Below are 17,982 nucleotides of genomic sequence, written 5' to 3'. Positions count from 1 at the left end.
TAGAAGCAAATACATTATACCACTGCTTAAACTTAACCCTTAAATAGCATTATTCTTCTCTGACACCTACGCAAAAGAATACCTCTCCGAAATTCCCCTCGCTCTCTTAAATGAATACTATCCATCACACTACCTGTTGGTTAAGTGTAATTCTTTGTTTGGTCCGCATGGGGTAGTAATTAAAAGCTCATAGTCCTTTGTAGCGATGTTTTGCTTGATAATTTGTGACTTGAAAATATACAGTGTCTCCTTGGTCTTATTTTCTAAGCTTCTAACAGTTGTTGCAGTGAAACTGGCTGAGCTTAATCACGTGCCTCTGTTAATATCAATCAGCTTTTCGTACACAGCTGCGATTTAGATTTGTCAATATGTGGATGAAAAGCGACAAGTATAACTACCCCTTCCAAAAATATTTGACCGAATTTTAGTTCGTGGATTAGGCAAGATACGATTCAGATTCTTTAACTCTAATTTCTTGTGACCTGGTGACTTTTAAAACCGTTTTAATATCGATTTTATCCGGAAGTTCTTCCAATTAAAGGAAAAACCCCAACGCATAACTGGAATGGATAGTGTTTATTGTTAGAATTTTGAAATGTAGTGAAAAGTTAAATCCGTTCAATAATTGCGACTAAATACAATAAGCTGTAAGGGTAAATGAGAAATGACCAAGAAGGCAGAGTTCTTACAAAAAAGGCGTTACTTAAAAGTCTTTGAAACGAATCAAATTTGGAATAAAATATGCACAAGCAGTAAACATAAGTTTATTATTCTCGATCTATTCGCTTAAATTAAACTGAAAATCTGCGTAAACTATTGAAAATTTTGAATAAATTGAGACATGCACGCAAAATTTACGCAATTAGCCAAACGTATTGAAGCCCTTTGTAAGTAAAATAGCCCTTTGTAATCAATTGAAATCTACTTCTTAGACTGACCTATCTGTTGGGACTGGTTCTTTCAACGTAAAATATTATTTCATAGTATATACATATTTAGAATTCTACATTGATTCATACAAAACTTTTATTGTGACAAAAACTCTTTTGGTACATAATGGTAACACTTTATATTCTGTTACACAAAACATTCATCATATTAAATTTCAAACACCTCAAACTAGGTGTCTTAAATAGATCTTTAAAATAGTGAAAACTTTACTGTTCAAAAGGTTGTGACACTGTTGTCTTATTTACTCTTGCTAAATATCACAATTTATAGAACCCTACGTTATTGAGGTATAACACTTTTTTTAAACATGCACCAGATAAATCAAATGTCAAATATGGTTTATGAGATATTGGACAGTTGTAACTTGTAATACGTGTAACAAATGAGAGCACCTTATTAATGCCACAATGGAGACATGTCACAATGGAATGGTGACAATTATCACAACACATGTACAACAACAGAGATGTGACGAAGCAAAGCGTATTGTTTGTATTCCCAGTAGTGTTATTCTCTTGGTGTGTGAGATTATAGGTTTTAAGTAGGAATCGTTAATTATCCTATTCATTGGGAATAATAACAGTGTTTCTATATCTATATAAATAATTTACAAAATAATAGTACATTTAAAAAATCCAAATTTTCCTCACTGGTATATTATAACTCGTACGATAGGTAACTATGAAGAAAGTTTTTCTTCGATTTAAACTCTTCATTTGTTTACTTCTCGACCTGTTTTATTGTTTCATATATTTGTTTGTTTATGTCATAAAATCGAGAAATAATATAATATTTAGGATAGAGTTGCTCAAAATGTAGCTGGATTTCATATAAATCAGAGTACACTGTAACACACTGTACCAGTGGGAGTTAACGATCATTTACTTATAATAAGTTGTACCATACAACCGGAATTTACAAATCAAGTATCAAACTCACATTAAGAATGAGTTTTGTAATACTTCTATTTAGTCAAATACATTTATAAATTCATATCCTATTAGAAATAATTTTACAGTAAGTTGCTTCGTGTATGTGGAGTACTCACCAGCGCAAAACCGTTTGTTTTTGTAATCAGGTGTTTTAAAATAAACATACATCTTCCCACTACACGAGGATAAACATATGAAATTCGGGACCTTCTGGGGTATTTTTCTGTAGTCGGATGTTTTTGTAACCATTATATAGAATGAATAGCACTAATAAATATTCTTAGTGAATGGAAATAAATGTTTTATATATTAAATCTAACCTACAAAACCCTCAAACTATTTACTTTAACGCATGAATAACTATGCTCTAACAATCTTGTACTACTGTCCAATTAAAAGTAGGCAGTTTAGTGTCGGGGTGAAAAACAGTAGTTAAGTGTCACCAAGGAAGAAATGACGGTTGTACGGAGACGTCGGTATCGTGAGTCACGCCAAGCTGCTGTCGGCTTTCACACCGATTGGTTTGTTGCGTGTCGCAGGTCAACAGTGACGTGGGAATATTGTACTGATAATTATGCGTTTGGAATGGGATTGTTAAACTATCCACAGAATGCATGTTCACAATTTTTTTATGATTAGTGTAGGTTCTTCGGTGGTAATTAAATTAAGCACAATTTATATACAAGGTGTCCCTGTTAAGTTGTACATCAAATTAAAGGTCTTTATTAAGAAAGTACAAAGCTGCAAATCCGACCTCAAAGATTTCACTTTATAAAAAATACGCTGGTTTAAAATGTTAAACATATACAATACAGGTCATGTTTTACATGATTTAATATTCTCGTCTTGGCCTAAAGTTCTAATTTATTTTAATGTATTATGCATCAAATGCTATTTTTATGTTATATTTAAATGAGGCCTCTCTTTTGGTAGCATTTCCAAAGGTAATAACTTAATTTGAATATTTACCAACTATATTAATAACAAATATATTTATTTTCAGTAACAACTTTACAGCCGTCATACCATGTCGCTTAGGATTAAAAACTGCTGTAATCTCCTTCTCTACATTGTCTCCTTTCTCTCGATTCAGTGTTTATTATATTCTAAGACACTTTAGCAATTTGCTTTTAATACTCCTACCTAATGCAGTCTCTTAAGTAATGGGTTATACTCACGTCCAAAAAATTTGTATTTGGTTTTTAATAGCCTACCTATTCTAATTTCTTACCTCTATCTTCTTAGGGACGTTACTCCAAACATCAGATTTTAATACGAGGTACTGTTGACCTGGTATAGTTTATAAATAATATTATTTTCTACTATTGTTTATTGTGTGTAAAAAGTAAGTACATGCCTTTTCAGCTGCATTAGTTAATTTAGTAGTAATTATAGGCTCTGTATGTCAATTTGGCTTAGTTTAAAATTAGATTCTTTAAGGCATACTCATATCTATATAGTTTGTGTAGTAAATACATAAACGATGTGCACTTTAGTATTTTATAATATTAAGTAGTACATATTAGTTCAAACAAAATAACATTTTCCTAGTTTTCATACCTTGTGATAAGGTAATTAACTACTTATAGTCTTCAACTGTGTCAGTTATCTTTCAATACCACTAAAGCCACTAAGGTTAATTAACGTTTTGCCGTGTTGATGCTTACCTAATGAGGTCATAATTAAGTGGAAAATGATTTGTAATCGTGAATGCCCTACTGATTTCTAATTTTGGGGAATAATAATTAGAAACTAATTTTCAGTTTCTCTGTGTACACTCAGATCAGCATGAGAAGTCTGTAACTATAAAGTTTTTAATTCAAGTTTTGAAAATTAGTCTGACAGATCCTAACCATAACGGGTCTCATTTATAAAACCTTGTTTGCATCCAATAACTACCGGAACTATAGGTTACCCAATATATATATATATATATATATATATATACAATTATAATATATATGTATACATATATACACAAATATATACCGTATTCTTTGTGTATGCAAATTAATGAATAATATCGTGCTATTTTATCATTCTAAGAAAATGTTGTATTATCGTATTAATAATCTAAATTGCTCTCTTACATACAAAATGAAAACATGCCTTCCTTTACAAATTCTCCCTATGTTTTATTATTTAATATAATTTAGAGAAATAAACAAAAAGTCCCGTTTTATTTATTTATCTTCTTGAAATTAAAGTGTTTTATTCTCAAAGAGCTAGAAAAGGTTTTGTTTATTCTACTACCCCTCTGAGTAATAGACGTTTATAGTATAGTCTGGGGAAATAAGTGCTTGAACTAATAGAACATCTTACTTTTATCCACTTATACAGATCATACCCTCTATAGACTCGGATTCATGATTACATTTAAATATCTTAATAACTTTGAAAATAGAGCCTTTTATTACCATTAAATACGCTTAATATAGCAGTTAAAGCAATAGATAATTCTTAACATTATAAATTTAATCAAGCATTGTACAAGTTCCAAAGTGACTCACTATTGCGAGATATTACTATGTACATTTATTATCTCGTCAAAAAGGAGTGCACATAATTTTATTACCTCGTTTTACATTGAATCTAACAAATAATAATTATAAAAAACAATTTTGCTCTCTATAACCATAACGATTGTAAATCGAAGTGTACGCTCTATACTTGCTGCTTGACCAGCGACAAGTGGGACAGAAAAAGTTTTAGGCAAACCTAATGTTTTACGTACGTGAAAAAGGGGCTTTGTTAATTTAAAATGCCGGCTGTAGTTCCCATGTTTATTTGGTGGATAAGTGTTTTTTTACACCGAAGGGGGACTCTGTAGTAATAAAAATGTTTGTGTTAAAACGATGCTACTAATCTTGTATAATTATAGCTATTTTCCGTAATCATATTTTCCTTTTAAACAATCCATCCCAATAATAATATTTCATAAAAGCATTGTCAACTAAACTATTACCAACTTTAAAAGCTCATTTGATAAAATATTACAACCATAATTATAAAATTCAATAGTAATAAACACATTAAAAATCCTATACAGTTAAAAATTCAAACACCTAGTAGATTGGAGTTACTGGTTTAATCCACTAATATAAATATATTTAGTAAACACCAATACATTCATAGTCCCTCTTCAAGTCTACTGTATAATTGTATAAATATCATATCTTCCAGTATGTTTCTATAAAAATCATACCCCTGTTTGTCCAGTCCTATACAGCTTCGTCAAACTTAGAGGTTATTAAATTAAGTTTTACATTATAATCCAACGTTCCAAGGTTCTACCATGTTTTGAATTCAAAACCGTAACGTATTTCTCTCACATTTAAAAGCCTTTATTAAATATTTTATTAGAGATAACATTTTTTTCAACACATGTTAATAAACTTTGGTCTTTTTACTAAACATGCATAGTATTATAAGTATTAATTATATAATTTACTTTCACAATTTATCATTTTAGATGTATTTTATAATTTTTATTAGTTAACGTTAATTTAAAATGTTCTTCATCGTATATGCGTACTTTCTTTATTTATCATTCCAAGGTATTGCTCAATCAGCTCGTTCAGTTCAGCAAGACACATGAGAAAAGAAACTGAAGTCGTTTCTCCCAGTAGGAAAGTTTTAGCTCAAGAAAATAAAACTGACTATATGCGGCTAATATTAGTATTAAATTAAGTATACTGAGACTTTCGTAGTTTGTTCGTTTTCTAATAAGTTTAGTTACGAATATATTGCATTATTCAATGTGGCCCGAGCAGAGAACTACGTGTCAACTTGCATTTGTGTAACACCACGTACACGTACACGTACATTTGTCACGGATCGGAGAGACAGGTGTCACATCCATGACAGCGCCGCACACGCTAACAATGTCAGATGTCATGTAAACGCCATCGGAATAGTGATTTCAGCTGATAGTTTGAGAGGGAATAACTGCAGCTCAGCTTTCTACAGTAGCACTGTCATTATAGTTGTATTGAATACATTGAGAGATAATGTAATTTTTTTTTATAAATAACTTAAATTATATAGTACTTTAGCTAATTTAAAATGGAAATGTAAAATGATAAAACAGAGTTATTCACATTAAAATACGTTTTAAAAAACCAAATTTACAAACACAAAAAAATTATTTAGATTAAAGTTTGGTAAATACAAATGATATATATATATATATATATATATATATATATATATATATATATATATATATATATTATCGGTTATGAATCAGTGCCTTATAATCACTGTAAAAATATCATGGAAATGAATGTGCTTTTATTAGTTGTCTTAAAGTAATTAACAAACACGTTTTAGGATAGTGTAAAAATATCCATTGTTAATTTATCTTACGGGCAATATAAAAAAGGTAAGAAACATCTGTACGACGCACTACGTATTTTATAACATGCTTTGCTGAGTTTGCATGCAAAATAATGCATAATATATATATATATATATATATATATATATATATATATACTGCGTGATTTAGTTATTTGTATTAATAAAAATATTTATTCCTCACGTTCTATTATGTAGTCTACTATAAAACGCATGAAAAATGTGAGATAACACTCAACATAATCTCATGGGTTATCATGTACTGTAAAGAATCTCGATGTTATGCACATAAAACTGAAGATTCGTTAAAAGTTACAAGTCTATAGGTAAGGTCGATCTCGAGATGTAAGGAGGACAAACAGACTGAAGTGAAGTAGTTCTAGCCGTATAATGATATACTTCGCTAACTGTTAGCCAATAACCATATGCATATTTACTTAATCTATCAATATATCCCTTATTGTGTTCTGGGTTGTTTTATTCTCTACAAACTAACATTAGACTTTAGATTGGACAATATAAATTTAATATCCAGAAATGTAGTATTATTCATAACAAAAACAAAATTTACAGGAGTAAAACACTATTTGCAAAAACAGACTAGTGGCAAAGTTATTCTGCCTTATTTTACTGCGTCTCGGAATTATCTACAATTATGTAAACAATTGTGACACAGTATGACTGTATTCTAGGAATTAATGTTTATAGAGATTTAATAAAGGTTTACTGTGCTAACATTCTTCTTTTAAATAAGTCAAACTTCCAGAAACAGCTTTAAACTGCTTAGACAGTTTTTCACTCTCTCTGTCAAGCTTCCCCTCTTAAAAGAATTAGTGATCACATTTCCTTTGTCTCCTATTCACCGTAACTGTCTCATAAGTATTATTTTACGCTAAATGTTTTTAATTTAAGAGATATAATGTTGACAGCGATATTTTACTGCGTATTTTACTTTTACCTCTGACAACCTATTCCCTTCAACATTTAATTTTCATTTAATTTGAAAAATAACTAACGTTATAAAAATAAGTTATTTTACTTCCACGGTGGTATTTTCCTTTATTGTCTACATTGATCACATATTCTTATTAAAACTGAATAAAGGTATATTGTTATAGACGTAAAAACCCGTCCATTGCAGTACGCCTGTTGCTTGTTATATCAATATGTTTAGATACATCGTAAAATTATGATTTTGCAACCCAATGTATTATAACCTTCCTTAGCAGAATACACTATTATTCAGACCTGATATTTTGTTTCTTCTCTTATTAGACGAAAGCTTTATATAAATCATGCTGAAAACTGTATTGCTTAGTAAAAAATTTTATAAATATAAAACATGGTATTGCCAAGCATGACAGTAAATAAAAAGCTTTAATGTGTTAAATGTGTTCTAATAACAGAGTCTGTTTCATGTTCCAGAATTTCTAGTTCCATACAGTAGTTGTATGAAACATTTGTTGTGTTGAGCTAATGGTTGAAGTAGATAACCTACTTGAATGGCTACCAGATTAGATCCATAGCTATCGTTTGTGGCTAGTTGTTGAGATTGTTAATAGTTTTGTATGGAGAGTGGATAAGATAAATAACTACTGTATGTGGATAATGGATGGAATATATATCAATCGTGTGTGGCTTACAGAAGAGATGCATAGATATCAAGTGTAGCTGGTGAATGAGATTGTGAACAATCATGTGTGACTAGTGATGAGATATAAAAACATCGAGTGTTAATATATATGATAGAAAACAATAGTGTGTGGTTAACATAAGAGAAGCATAGCCATCGAGTGTGGCTAGTGGATGAGATATATAAACATCGAGGGTGGCTAATGGAGAAGTTAGTAAACTAATTTCTGTAGAACGAAATATATTACATGTATTTGGCTGCTAGGTGGAATTATTGGAATATCCTTTAAATTACATTTGTTGCTTGACATATTTATTATCCTTTACCATTAATTTTATTTAGTACAATTTAAAGAAAAATATTTTATCTTCAAACCACTATTTATTGTTTCACCTTATTTCATTTTCAGGAATTGTTACTGTATTATTTATCAAAAAACGACTTACCTATATATACAGGAGGACTTTTAAGAAAATCTTCCTCGAAATTTTATAATCGAGGTAAGTTATTATCCAAATGATATGAATAAAATATTTTATTAGACTCAGTATATATTGTGGAATATGGTTGAACCAAAGTTTCTAAAACGTTTTGTGAATGTAAAGCAATAAAAGCTTCATGTATACGAATAACTGTATATTATTTCAATTGTACTGAAAGATAATAGCATAAGGAGTTTGATGACAAAACGGTATATGGTCATTTCGTTTGTAGGTTCAAGAGAATCCTTCTTAGATAAATGTTTTTGATAATACTTACAAGAAAATAATTTTAATAATTTGAATCTTGAATTCATTTTATAAACCGCCCTAATTTCATATTCAGGTTTCTTGTGAATTGTATTTTATTTTCTATTTATTATAAGGTTTTTTTTAATTTCTAACTAAGGTTTCTTTTTTATGGAAATTTATTAAATTTTTATAACTACTACATACTAAATTGATAAGAGCTACAGTACTTAATGATAAATCAAATAAATTTATCAAATTTTGTACTTGAGGCGCTAGAACATTACTCTTATATATGAAGACGGGTAAAGAAAACTACAAATTATTTATAACAATCAATCTTATTTCGTTCAATATAATATGATAAAATAAATTTATAATGGAGATTCTTGGTAATGGATAAAAACGGACATTATTACAATGTCATGATTATAGCTCACTAATTCTTTCTGTGTTACTTAGATCATGCAAAACACAACCCATGCAACCAAAGTATTTCCTTAGCGAATTAATAACGTAGCTGAAAACACTGTAAAGATGACGACCCACTGAGCAAAGATTACTTCTGTCTTCATTACAGCATTTAATGGAAAATACGACATTCACAGGCATGAAGTAAACGATCCTCAAAGTTAGATTTACCCTTGAAAACAGATTTCTTTTCTGTATTTGAATTATTGGTTGAGCGTTAGTAAAGTTAATCGAGGGACTGGAAAACTTTAACCATGCAAGTTTGTTTTCCCCACAATATCGAGAACGAACTCACTATCATAATATGCATTTGTTATGAAACTTTATTTCAATTTAAGTGAGATCTTGCTCAATAATTGTACACTTCCCTTCACGGAGTTGATTAAGAATAAGCAAAAATCTTTTTACATTAGTATGGTGGGTGGCCACGTGAAACTTGAAGGACAAATAAATTTATTAACATACGCAGTACAAATAATGGTAACATTCGAGGTGTAAAATGTGAATTCTATCAGAATGAATTGAGCTATAATGTTGAAATTCTAAATACCACCTCAGCGAACCGTATGATGCGACTTGTGGTGTAGCGTATTCCCATCTCATTTAGAAGTTTATTTGTGTAAATATCAATTACAGCTTGTTATACTATTAGTAAAATTATTTTGGGAAGCAATATTACTTAGTTTAGTATTATCTAAGAAGTAAAAAATATTCTTTAAAAAACTAATTATTCATTTAGTTAGACATATGTGATATCATATATATATGTATATACAGGGTGTACATAAAGTCCTGCACGGGTATAATATTTTCTGAACGATAACAGATAAATAAACAAGATTTGGTACATCAATACTACACCTAAAAATATACTTTTTGAAGGAACTATCAGTTTTCTGTAATATCATGGGGACGTCCCGCAAGGAGTCAGAAGGAAATCTTAAATAGGAGCATAGGTCAATATGGACATCATTTTAAAGGGCTTATCTAGCAGAGTTTAATGCCGCAAACCGCACTCAAAAAGATTGATCCAGTACAAAATGGCGGCTGTTTAAAGATTTTACTTGGTTACATTTTATTAGTAGCCATAACCCCAGTAAAGCAAAACTGCAACCAAACAAATACTGCAGCTAACTACTACATTATGCTTGTCAGTTGTACAGAAGTGAATTATGACATTAGTTATCTCAAGGGTTACAAATTTGGTCCTAATATATTGATAACGGGGAAACCCTGATAACAGTAACAATTAGAAATCTCAGCGACCTATGACGATCGGAAACACTTCCTGTTTTCATAAAGTGTTGAACAGTTCTCCCTACAGTTGTTCTAGAAATTGGCTGCCTCTCGTGAAAGTAGTCATTAAATAAATGGCATGCTTCCTCGTGTGATTGTCTGTTATTTCCCCAACCAACCATCATAAGAAGTGTTATATGTTCACGTTCGTCAAGCGACATAGTGTAGTTGAAAAACTACAAGCAATACGACAAACTCTTTTGTACTAAAGCGCACTGATAAAATGGATGGACAGCACTACTAAAACAAGAAAACTAGAATAGCCTACTATGAATAGACTGGCTAATAGGAAAGTCCTAACTACGACCCAAAGATAATAGATTTCTAATTGATACTGTTATCAGGTTTTCCCCGTTATCAATATATTAGGACCAAATTTGTAACCCTTGAGATAACTAATGTCATAATTCACTTCTGTACAACTGACAAGCATAATGTAGTAGTTAGCTGCAGTATTTGTTTGGTTGCAGTTTTGCTTTACTGGGGTTATGGCTACTAATAAAATGTAACCAAGTAAAATCTTTGAACAGCCGCCATTTTGTACTGGATCAATTTTTTTGAGTGCGGTTTGCGGCATTAAACTCTGCTAGATAAGCCCTTTAAAATGATGTCCATATTGACCTATGCTCCTATTTAAGATTTCCTTCTGACTCCTTGTGGGACGTCCCCATGATATAACAGAAAACTGATAGTTCCTTCAAAAAGTATATTTTTAGGTGTAGTATTGATGTACCAAATCTTGTTTATTTATCTGTTATCGTTCAGAAAATATTATACCCGTGCAGGACTTTATGTACACCCTGTATATATATATATATATATATATATATATATATATATATATATATATATCACATTTTCCGTGCCTAATGAATGTGAGAAAAAAAATTTAGCCATAAATTAGAAAATCTTGTTAGTAATAAACCCATATTGTAATTTATAATTAATTAATGGACTTTTTGACTGTATAACGAAAGTGGCACTTACAATATTTTAATTACTCGGATTTTTAGTCTTGTATTTACCACATATTTGTGCTAAGAAATATTAAAATGTCAAAATCGTTTCTTCGAGTTTATATTCTGCAAAAGCTGGTGTTATTTTCAAGTTGAGGATACTTGCTTTAGCATGATAAAGCACAAATAGCTAATGCTTTCTTTGGTTATTTTCATTAGAATTTTCAATAAGTTTAAGTATACATATTGTGTAATCTTTTATAGGAGTATATATAGTATATAGAGTATATAATACATTTCTAGACTATTATGTAAGAAAACTTCGTATTATTATATTTAAAGAGAATAAGTTTTTTGTTAATAACAAGAGTAAATTAGAATTTTTATCAAATTTTATAATGTTTAACATTATTCCGTTAAACATAATAAACATTAATTTATCTACAGAAAACACCAAGAAAGAATAACAGATGATGTCTCGTAGGATGTTGATGTGACAAGGCCTGGAGACACGAAGCTTGCTCTGCTTCTCTGATATTTGTGTTTTTCTTGTTGCTGTCTCTTTTATTAAATTTGCCTGTTTCATATATATTAAGATTTTAGTGTATTAATGTTTGATTCTATAAATTTTGTATTCGTAATGAGATACTGTATATTTTTTTTTGTATTTCCCACCATCCATTTACACATTATAATGAAATCATTTTAAAACAGAGCGATTACTTTTAGAAGTATAATTCTATATACCAATAATATAAAGAATAAAGGGTGCATACTTGCACGAACATTTATGAAACACTCAACCCTTAACATTGAATTGTTTCCTAATAATTATGAACTATAAACTAAATAATAAAATGAGGAAATAACCCTAAGCATATGGACAGGACATGGTAACGTGTCCATATATGTACACTAGTTTTTTACGTGTTAAACAGAATAATCATAATTGCAAAAAGTTATATTAGATTATTGATATAAGACCATGACATAAATTGTACGTTTATCCGTTGGAAATAATCTGAAGATAACTTTCAATCTAACAAAAACATATCTAAAAGGATAAATACAAATTGATAAGGGACTAGTTATGAGTAATTTTTGTAAAAAAAATTTAGGTCAAGGTTTTTATATTTTTAGTTATGTTAAATTTGGCTATTATTTGATCGCTACTATTTATGAAATTGCTGTTTACGATTTTATTCGGTGTAGACTTTAATTGTAAACTCATATTATTTCCATAAATATACTAGAATTGCTATATTCTTTAAGAATATTAATATTTTTTGTAATTATACTTTCAACACTACTAAAAGCGACTAGGTTTTCTGTTTTAACATTTGAATTGTTCAGTGAATCGTGGCTTTGGGGTAATATACTAAAGTGTAAAGTGGATAAGTTTGTAGTAAAGTAATTTATGGATTTGAATAAATATATTTTACTTATTGTGGGTTTTTAATGTTATATTTAGTATTTTATAGTAGGATATAACTTGGCATATGTATCTTAATACACAATAAATGTATTATAAAAATAAACTATCAATTAGTAATTTAAAACATTATTTGAAAAATATAAAAAGTTATTATTCTACGTCATTAATATTACATTTAATACCATTTTTATATTTTATAATAATATCCTAGTTTCATCGTTCCAACTTAGCTATTTAATCTCAAGTTACTATTTTAGGATCGAAAAAAATATATCAGTTTAATAATATTATGTGTGTTGTATATATAAATTATGTATATATTTAAACACTTGTATATGTAGAAATGATTGTTTTAATTCAGATATATTGTACTATTCGAAACGTAGAATGATAAGATCGAACGTTAATTTGACTTACAAAATAGACGTCACTTGCTTCAACTTGAGATACACAAACATTAATTAATGTTACAATTCTTTTGACAAATAATTAGGTTGGCATGGATATAAAAATCTACTACGTGAAGTATAAATCACATGCAATATACGCATTTATTTCGAGAAAATGTAATTAATTAGTTCAGTCATAGATAACAGATATTAATGATAAAATATAAATATTACAGAACCCTGCTAAAGCAGATATTTGATTTTGATAATTATTGGAAGAAATCATGTTACTAATCGATTGTTTCCAAGATAACCTACTAATATTGTACCGTATGACGATAACACATGGGGGTGGTGACTTCTGAGGTCGTAGTAATAAATACTAGAAATACAAAGTGTACTTACAGTATAAGTTCAGTTTAATTATGAAAACTTAAAAGCACCACTTTTAGATGGTAAAGGAAAAGTAATGTACTGCCACGTTGCTGCCAATTAGAATATAATAACTAAAAAGTATATCTTCTAGGTGGGCCTAAAATATCCAATGTTCTATTGAATTATGCGTACGACGTTTTACTTTTCAAAACAATAATATTTCACTTCCCTTCACAATAGGTAGACTCACAACCCTGTAGTCTAAGAACGGTTATTTCTAGATGAGGAGTAGAAGTTGAGAAGTGGTAGCCATCTATTCAAACAACACGTGAGATACATCAGCTACGTAAACTCGCGGACAAAGCGCGCGAGGTCTGATCGGTTACGTAGTTGGGCTGCTACAAAGGGTTAGAAGAAAAAATTCATCCGCGTGCCAATTAGGTAGTTACTCCGCCCAATAATTTAGTTCCGGAACATTGGATGTAAAATAATATTATATTATACTGGCTGATTAGGTTGCGAAATTTACATTGTATGAAATTTAATTAACTAATTTACGGTACAAGATATATCCCCAATGAATGTTTTATTAAAGAATGGATATTTGTCAAAAAAGTCTATAAAGTTTGAATAGTTGGCTGAGAGATCTAAAATAATACGTTCTAAATATTTTATTGGTATGTTTTAATATTTTGTTAATATAATATTAATAGTCAATAAAAATACTTCCTTATTTAAAAAAAAAACTGACAAATTTTACGTACAAACACAAGAATCTTTAAAAATTTCAAGAATATTGAAATCTAACAATGACCTAAATCATCTAAATTTAAATGACACTTAACAGCTGCTGGCTCTTTGAAACTTTTTTTAATGTCAGCTGAAGTTTTTCAAAGAGAGAGGAACATTTGTTTACATTTTAATTTTATAAAATATAAAGGTCACAGTTCTTAATTGGTATATTAATGCAGATAACAAAGAAAAGTTACATGAAATTATATTCTATTTTTATATGTACTATAGGTAACGAAGACAAAAGTTACCCTATACATTGTTCTACAGATTATGCCAGTAATGCATTAAAACATATAATGCTTTGATATAAAATCAAATTGTATTTATTATGCAGAGTCACAAAAATATACAACTCATAATGAAAATAAACTTTTTGTAGTTAAAGTTTTGTCATATACACCATGGGAAATCTTATTCAAATAAATCAAATATTTCATAACTTACATATATCCATTTATTCGAAAATTTGTCCCAACTCCAGCAATGGACTCAGTCAGGCTTTTTAATTGGTAGATTCTCAATCATGCCTCAAAAACTCATCAAAATTATAAAATGCTTGTGATACTAAAAAAACGCTTCCACTTTTGGCATTTAGGCATTTTTTATTAAATCTTGTAGTATGTAGACAAGCTGAACACCTGCATGTGAGGCCATAAAGCGTTAATAATCTATCGTTGGGTGTCTTCCAGTTCGATATTTATACTTGTGCCTCTAGTCTCATACTTATGAATGTATCGTCCATTTTCATGGCAGGTTTAGACATACAAAACAAACTTTTTTTCCAAGATATATAGACTGTGAAGCATAAATAGTTATTCGAAGCCTTCCTTGCACGACTCTCTGGAATACAACTAAGCGATATTGCAGATCGATGTGTTTTAACTTGAACACTGTCATGAATTTTTATTTGCACGCTCCTGTGAAACGCCAGCTCTTAAGGGAGATGTGGCTAAATCGAGTAATAATACACCATCAGCATAACATGATTAGGGCAGCATTTTACTATGAACTTGAAAATATAAATTCCCTAAGACCAATTTGGAGCAATAGAGGTCGATGAGATAATTACTAGCAAATCATCGACCGATGTTTATTCCAAAATATTTCACACAGTAGATATCTTCCAGTATAGTGTCTACCACAATGGACGCTGGCTAGTCATTCCTGTTTACTGATCGTAAAATAAAATTTAGAAAAATTGATTTTGAAGCCTTGAGATTGAGGTTGTTATGTATTTGACGCTGTTCGTGTTCTCAAAAAAATTCTGCTGTTCCAGAATTGCGACGAAATTCGTAAACTGAATTTAGAACGACTGGGTCCTAAATATTAAACGAGGTCGTGAAACGTTGATTGGAAGGTAGGGCCCACGATATTAACACCAAAACACCGTGCCGGTTCGTCGAGGGAGCGGGCAGCAAGCTTTGATTTTAGAACTCCGACCACAGAAACTCTAAAACGTCCTCGCCCTACGGAAGCCTGAAGAGAAGAGAGCAAGAAACCTAATTCCAGATATCTAGAAAACCTGAAAAAACTAGAACCAATCAAACAGGCAGAATTCCACAGAAACATCTAGAAAGAGATAAACCATCAGGAAAAACAGACGACTCGACCAGCTGTAGGGAAACAGCTCCCGGCCCGTCCAACGGCCAACAAAAATACAGTGGCAAACGCCACATCCTCCCCCTCTACCCCGGGAGTGATAAGAAAAAAAAACTCAAAAGGATAAGGTAGGAAGTCAAGGACGGAAAGAGTAGAGACTATAACTGGTATCGCTGTAGTTAGCAATCTGCTAGATATTGCTCTAGTATGGATATCCTGCACGCTCGCGAGGCGCTCCCAAAGCGTAACGGCTAGAATCCATTCCGACTGACCACATTACTCGAGAATAAATCTTTTTAATTTAAAGAGGCTTGAGGAAAAGCCTTGTAGTAGTAAAAAAACTCAAACAATTTTAAGTACTTTCTGTGGTAGCTACCAATAAATAAAGGTCTGAAGTGTTGACACAAGGATGGGTTTATTCGTTTGTTTCTAAATCACTAATACGCTCGGTGGTCAAAAGGCTACAAGAGGGTGTTCCAGTAAGGTTGGGAAGGAAATTAAATAAGTGTACACTTATTAGGCAAAGCACTCCCTAAGTCTCCACCATCCGGGTATCTCCACTCCGGAACCCAAGGGCCACTTAAGCACCCGAATGGAAACCCCGAACGGTTGGTGGAACTCCTTGAACCACCAGGAGAATATTACTCCAGACATAAGGTCTGTATGTTTGTTCAAAGATGGGAGGATCAGAAAGGATGAAGAGACCATCCCAAAGCGAAAATTACAAATATGAGAAAATTACACCCATCATAATATCAACAGACCTAAGTTTGCGTTGTTAAGGCTAATTAGGTAAAAACCTGGTACTGGCAAAATTTAGTTAAAGTGGGCCAGTACTCTCCTCCCCCTACGGAGGAGGAGGATGTGGAGTATTGGCGTAGAAAATGTGAGGAAACGGACAGAGAAGCAGAGGAGTATCGAGAGAGCTGCCAGATGATAGAGAAAGAGCTGGAGATGTCGCTAGAGCAAGCAGAACAGCAAGTGCGGGAGCTGAGATCTAAGTGTAACAGGCTGCAGTTTGAGAACGAGAATCTCAGAGAAAAAGTTGAACACAGACAACAAGAGAAGGTTTCCCAGATTCTGGAGCTGCAGGAGGAGGTGGCACAGAGTCGAACGAGAGAAGAACATTACCGCAAATATATCCGGGAACTTGAGCAAAAGAATGATGATCTGGAGAGGGCACAGAGGCCATGTATGTGTCACTGGAAAAATTTGAGACCAAACTTAATGCTTCCATAGAACGGAATGTTCTTCTGGAGTCTGAGCTTGACGAGAAGGAGAGTCTTAAAGTCATGGTGCAGAGGTTGAAAGATGAAGCTAGAGATCTGAAGCAAGAAATCCAAGTGATACAGAGCTCCAAGATGACATCGGGGAGTCGCAAGTCCTCCGTAGCCTCACCCCTGGACTCCAACAAGCTGCTTGAATCAACGGTACCATCCCTGACGCCCTCCTCTGTCAAAAGCACCAACCCAAGTAAATTCCCAACCCAAGTATCCGACTGACAGCCTTGGGTAGAGCTTCGACGATGGACATTGTAGGAGACCTGTTGAGAAAAGTTGGGGCGCTGGAAGCGTGCTGGGCCCATAACCCAGAGGTCCGTGGATCGTAACCACGCTCTGCTACCAATTTGCGACGAAATTCGTAAACTGAATTTGGAACGACTGGGTCCTAAATATATTAAACGAGGTCGTGAAACGTTGATTGGAGTGTAGGGCCCACGATATTAACACCAAAACACCGTGCCGGTTCGTCGAGGGAGCGGGCAGCCAGCTTTGATTTTAGAACTCCGACCACAGAAACTCTAAGACGTCCTCGCCCTACGGAAGCCAGAAGAGAAGAGAGCATGAAACCTAATTCCAGATATCTAGAAAACCTGAAAAAACTAGAACCAATCAAACAGGCAGAATTCCACAGAAACATCTAGAAAGAGATAAACCATCAGGAAAAACAGACGACTCGACCAGCTGTAGGGAAACAGCTCCCGGCCCGTCCAACGGCCAACAAAATAAAGTGGCAAACGCCACAGAATCAATTATGATTTGCTAGTGAAACAGAGAGTATTG

At 31.9% G+C, this 17,982-nt stretch overlaps 1 protein-coding gene across 1 annotated transcript; it reads left to right on the top strand.

The window, feature by feature from the left end:
* Nucleotides 1-2,336: 2,336 nt before the first annotated feature.
* Nucleotides 2,337-17,528, top strand: LOC124366674 (nuclear distribution protein nudE-like 1). Its single transcript, XM_046823275.1, is given in 4 exon segments — nucleotides 2,337-2,429; nucleotides 16,754-17,105; nucleotides 17,108-17,392; nucleotides 17,425-17,528. Coding segments are annotated over 4 exon segments (834 nt in total).
* Nucleotides 17,529-17,982: the final 454 nt, after the last annotated feature.

This window comes from Homalodisca vitripennis, chromosome 7 (genome assembly GCF_021130785.1).
Source record: "Homalodisca vitripennis isolate AUS2020 chromosome 7, UT_GWSS_2.1, whole genome shotgun sequence".
NCBI classification, from domain to species: Eukaryota; Metazoa; Arthropoda; class Insecta; order Hemiptera; family Cicadellidae; genus Homalodisca; species Homalodisca vitripennis.
This window is presented reverse-complemented; position numbering and strand designations above follow the sequence as displayed.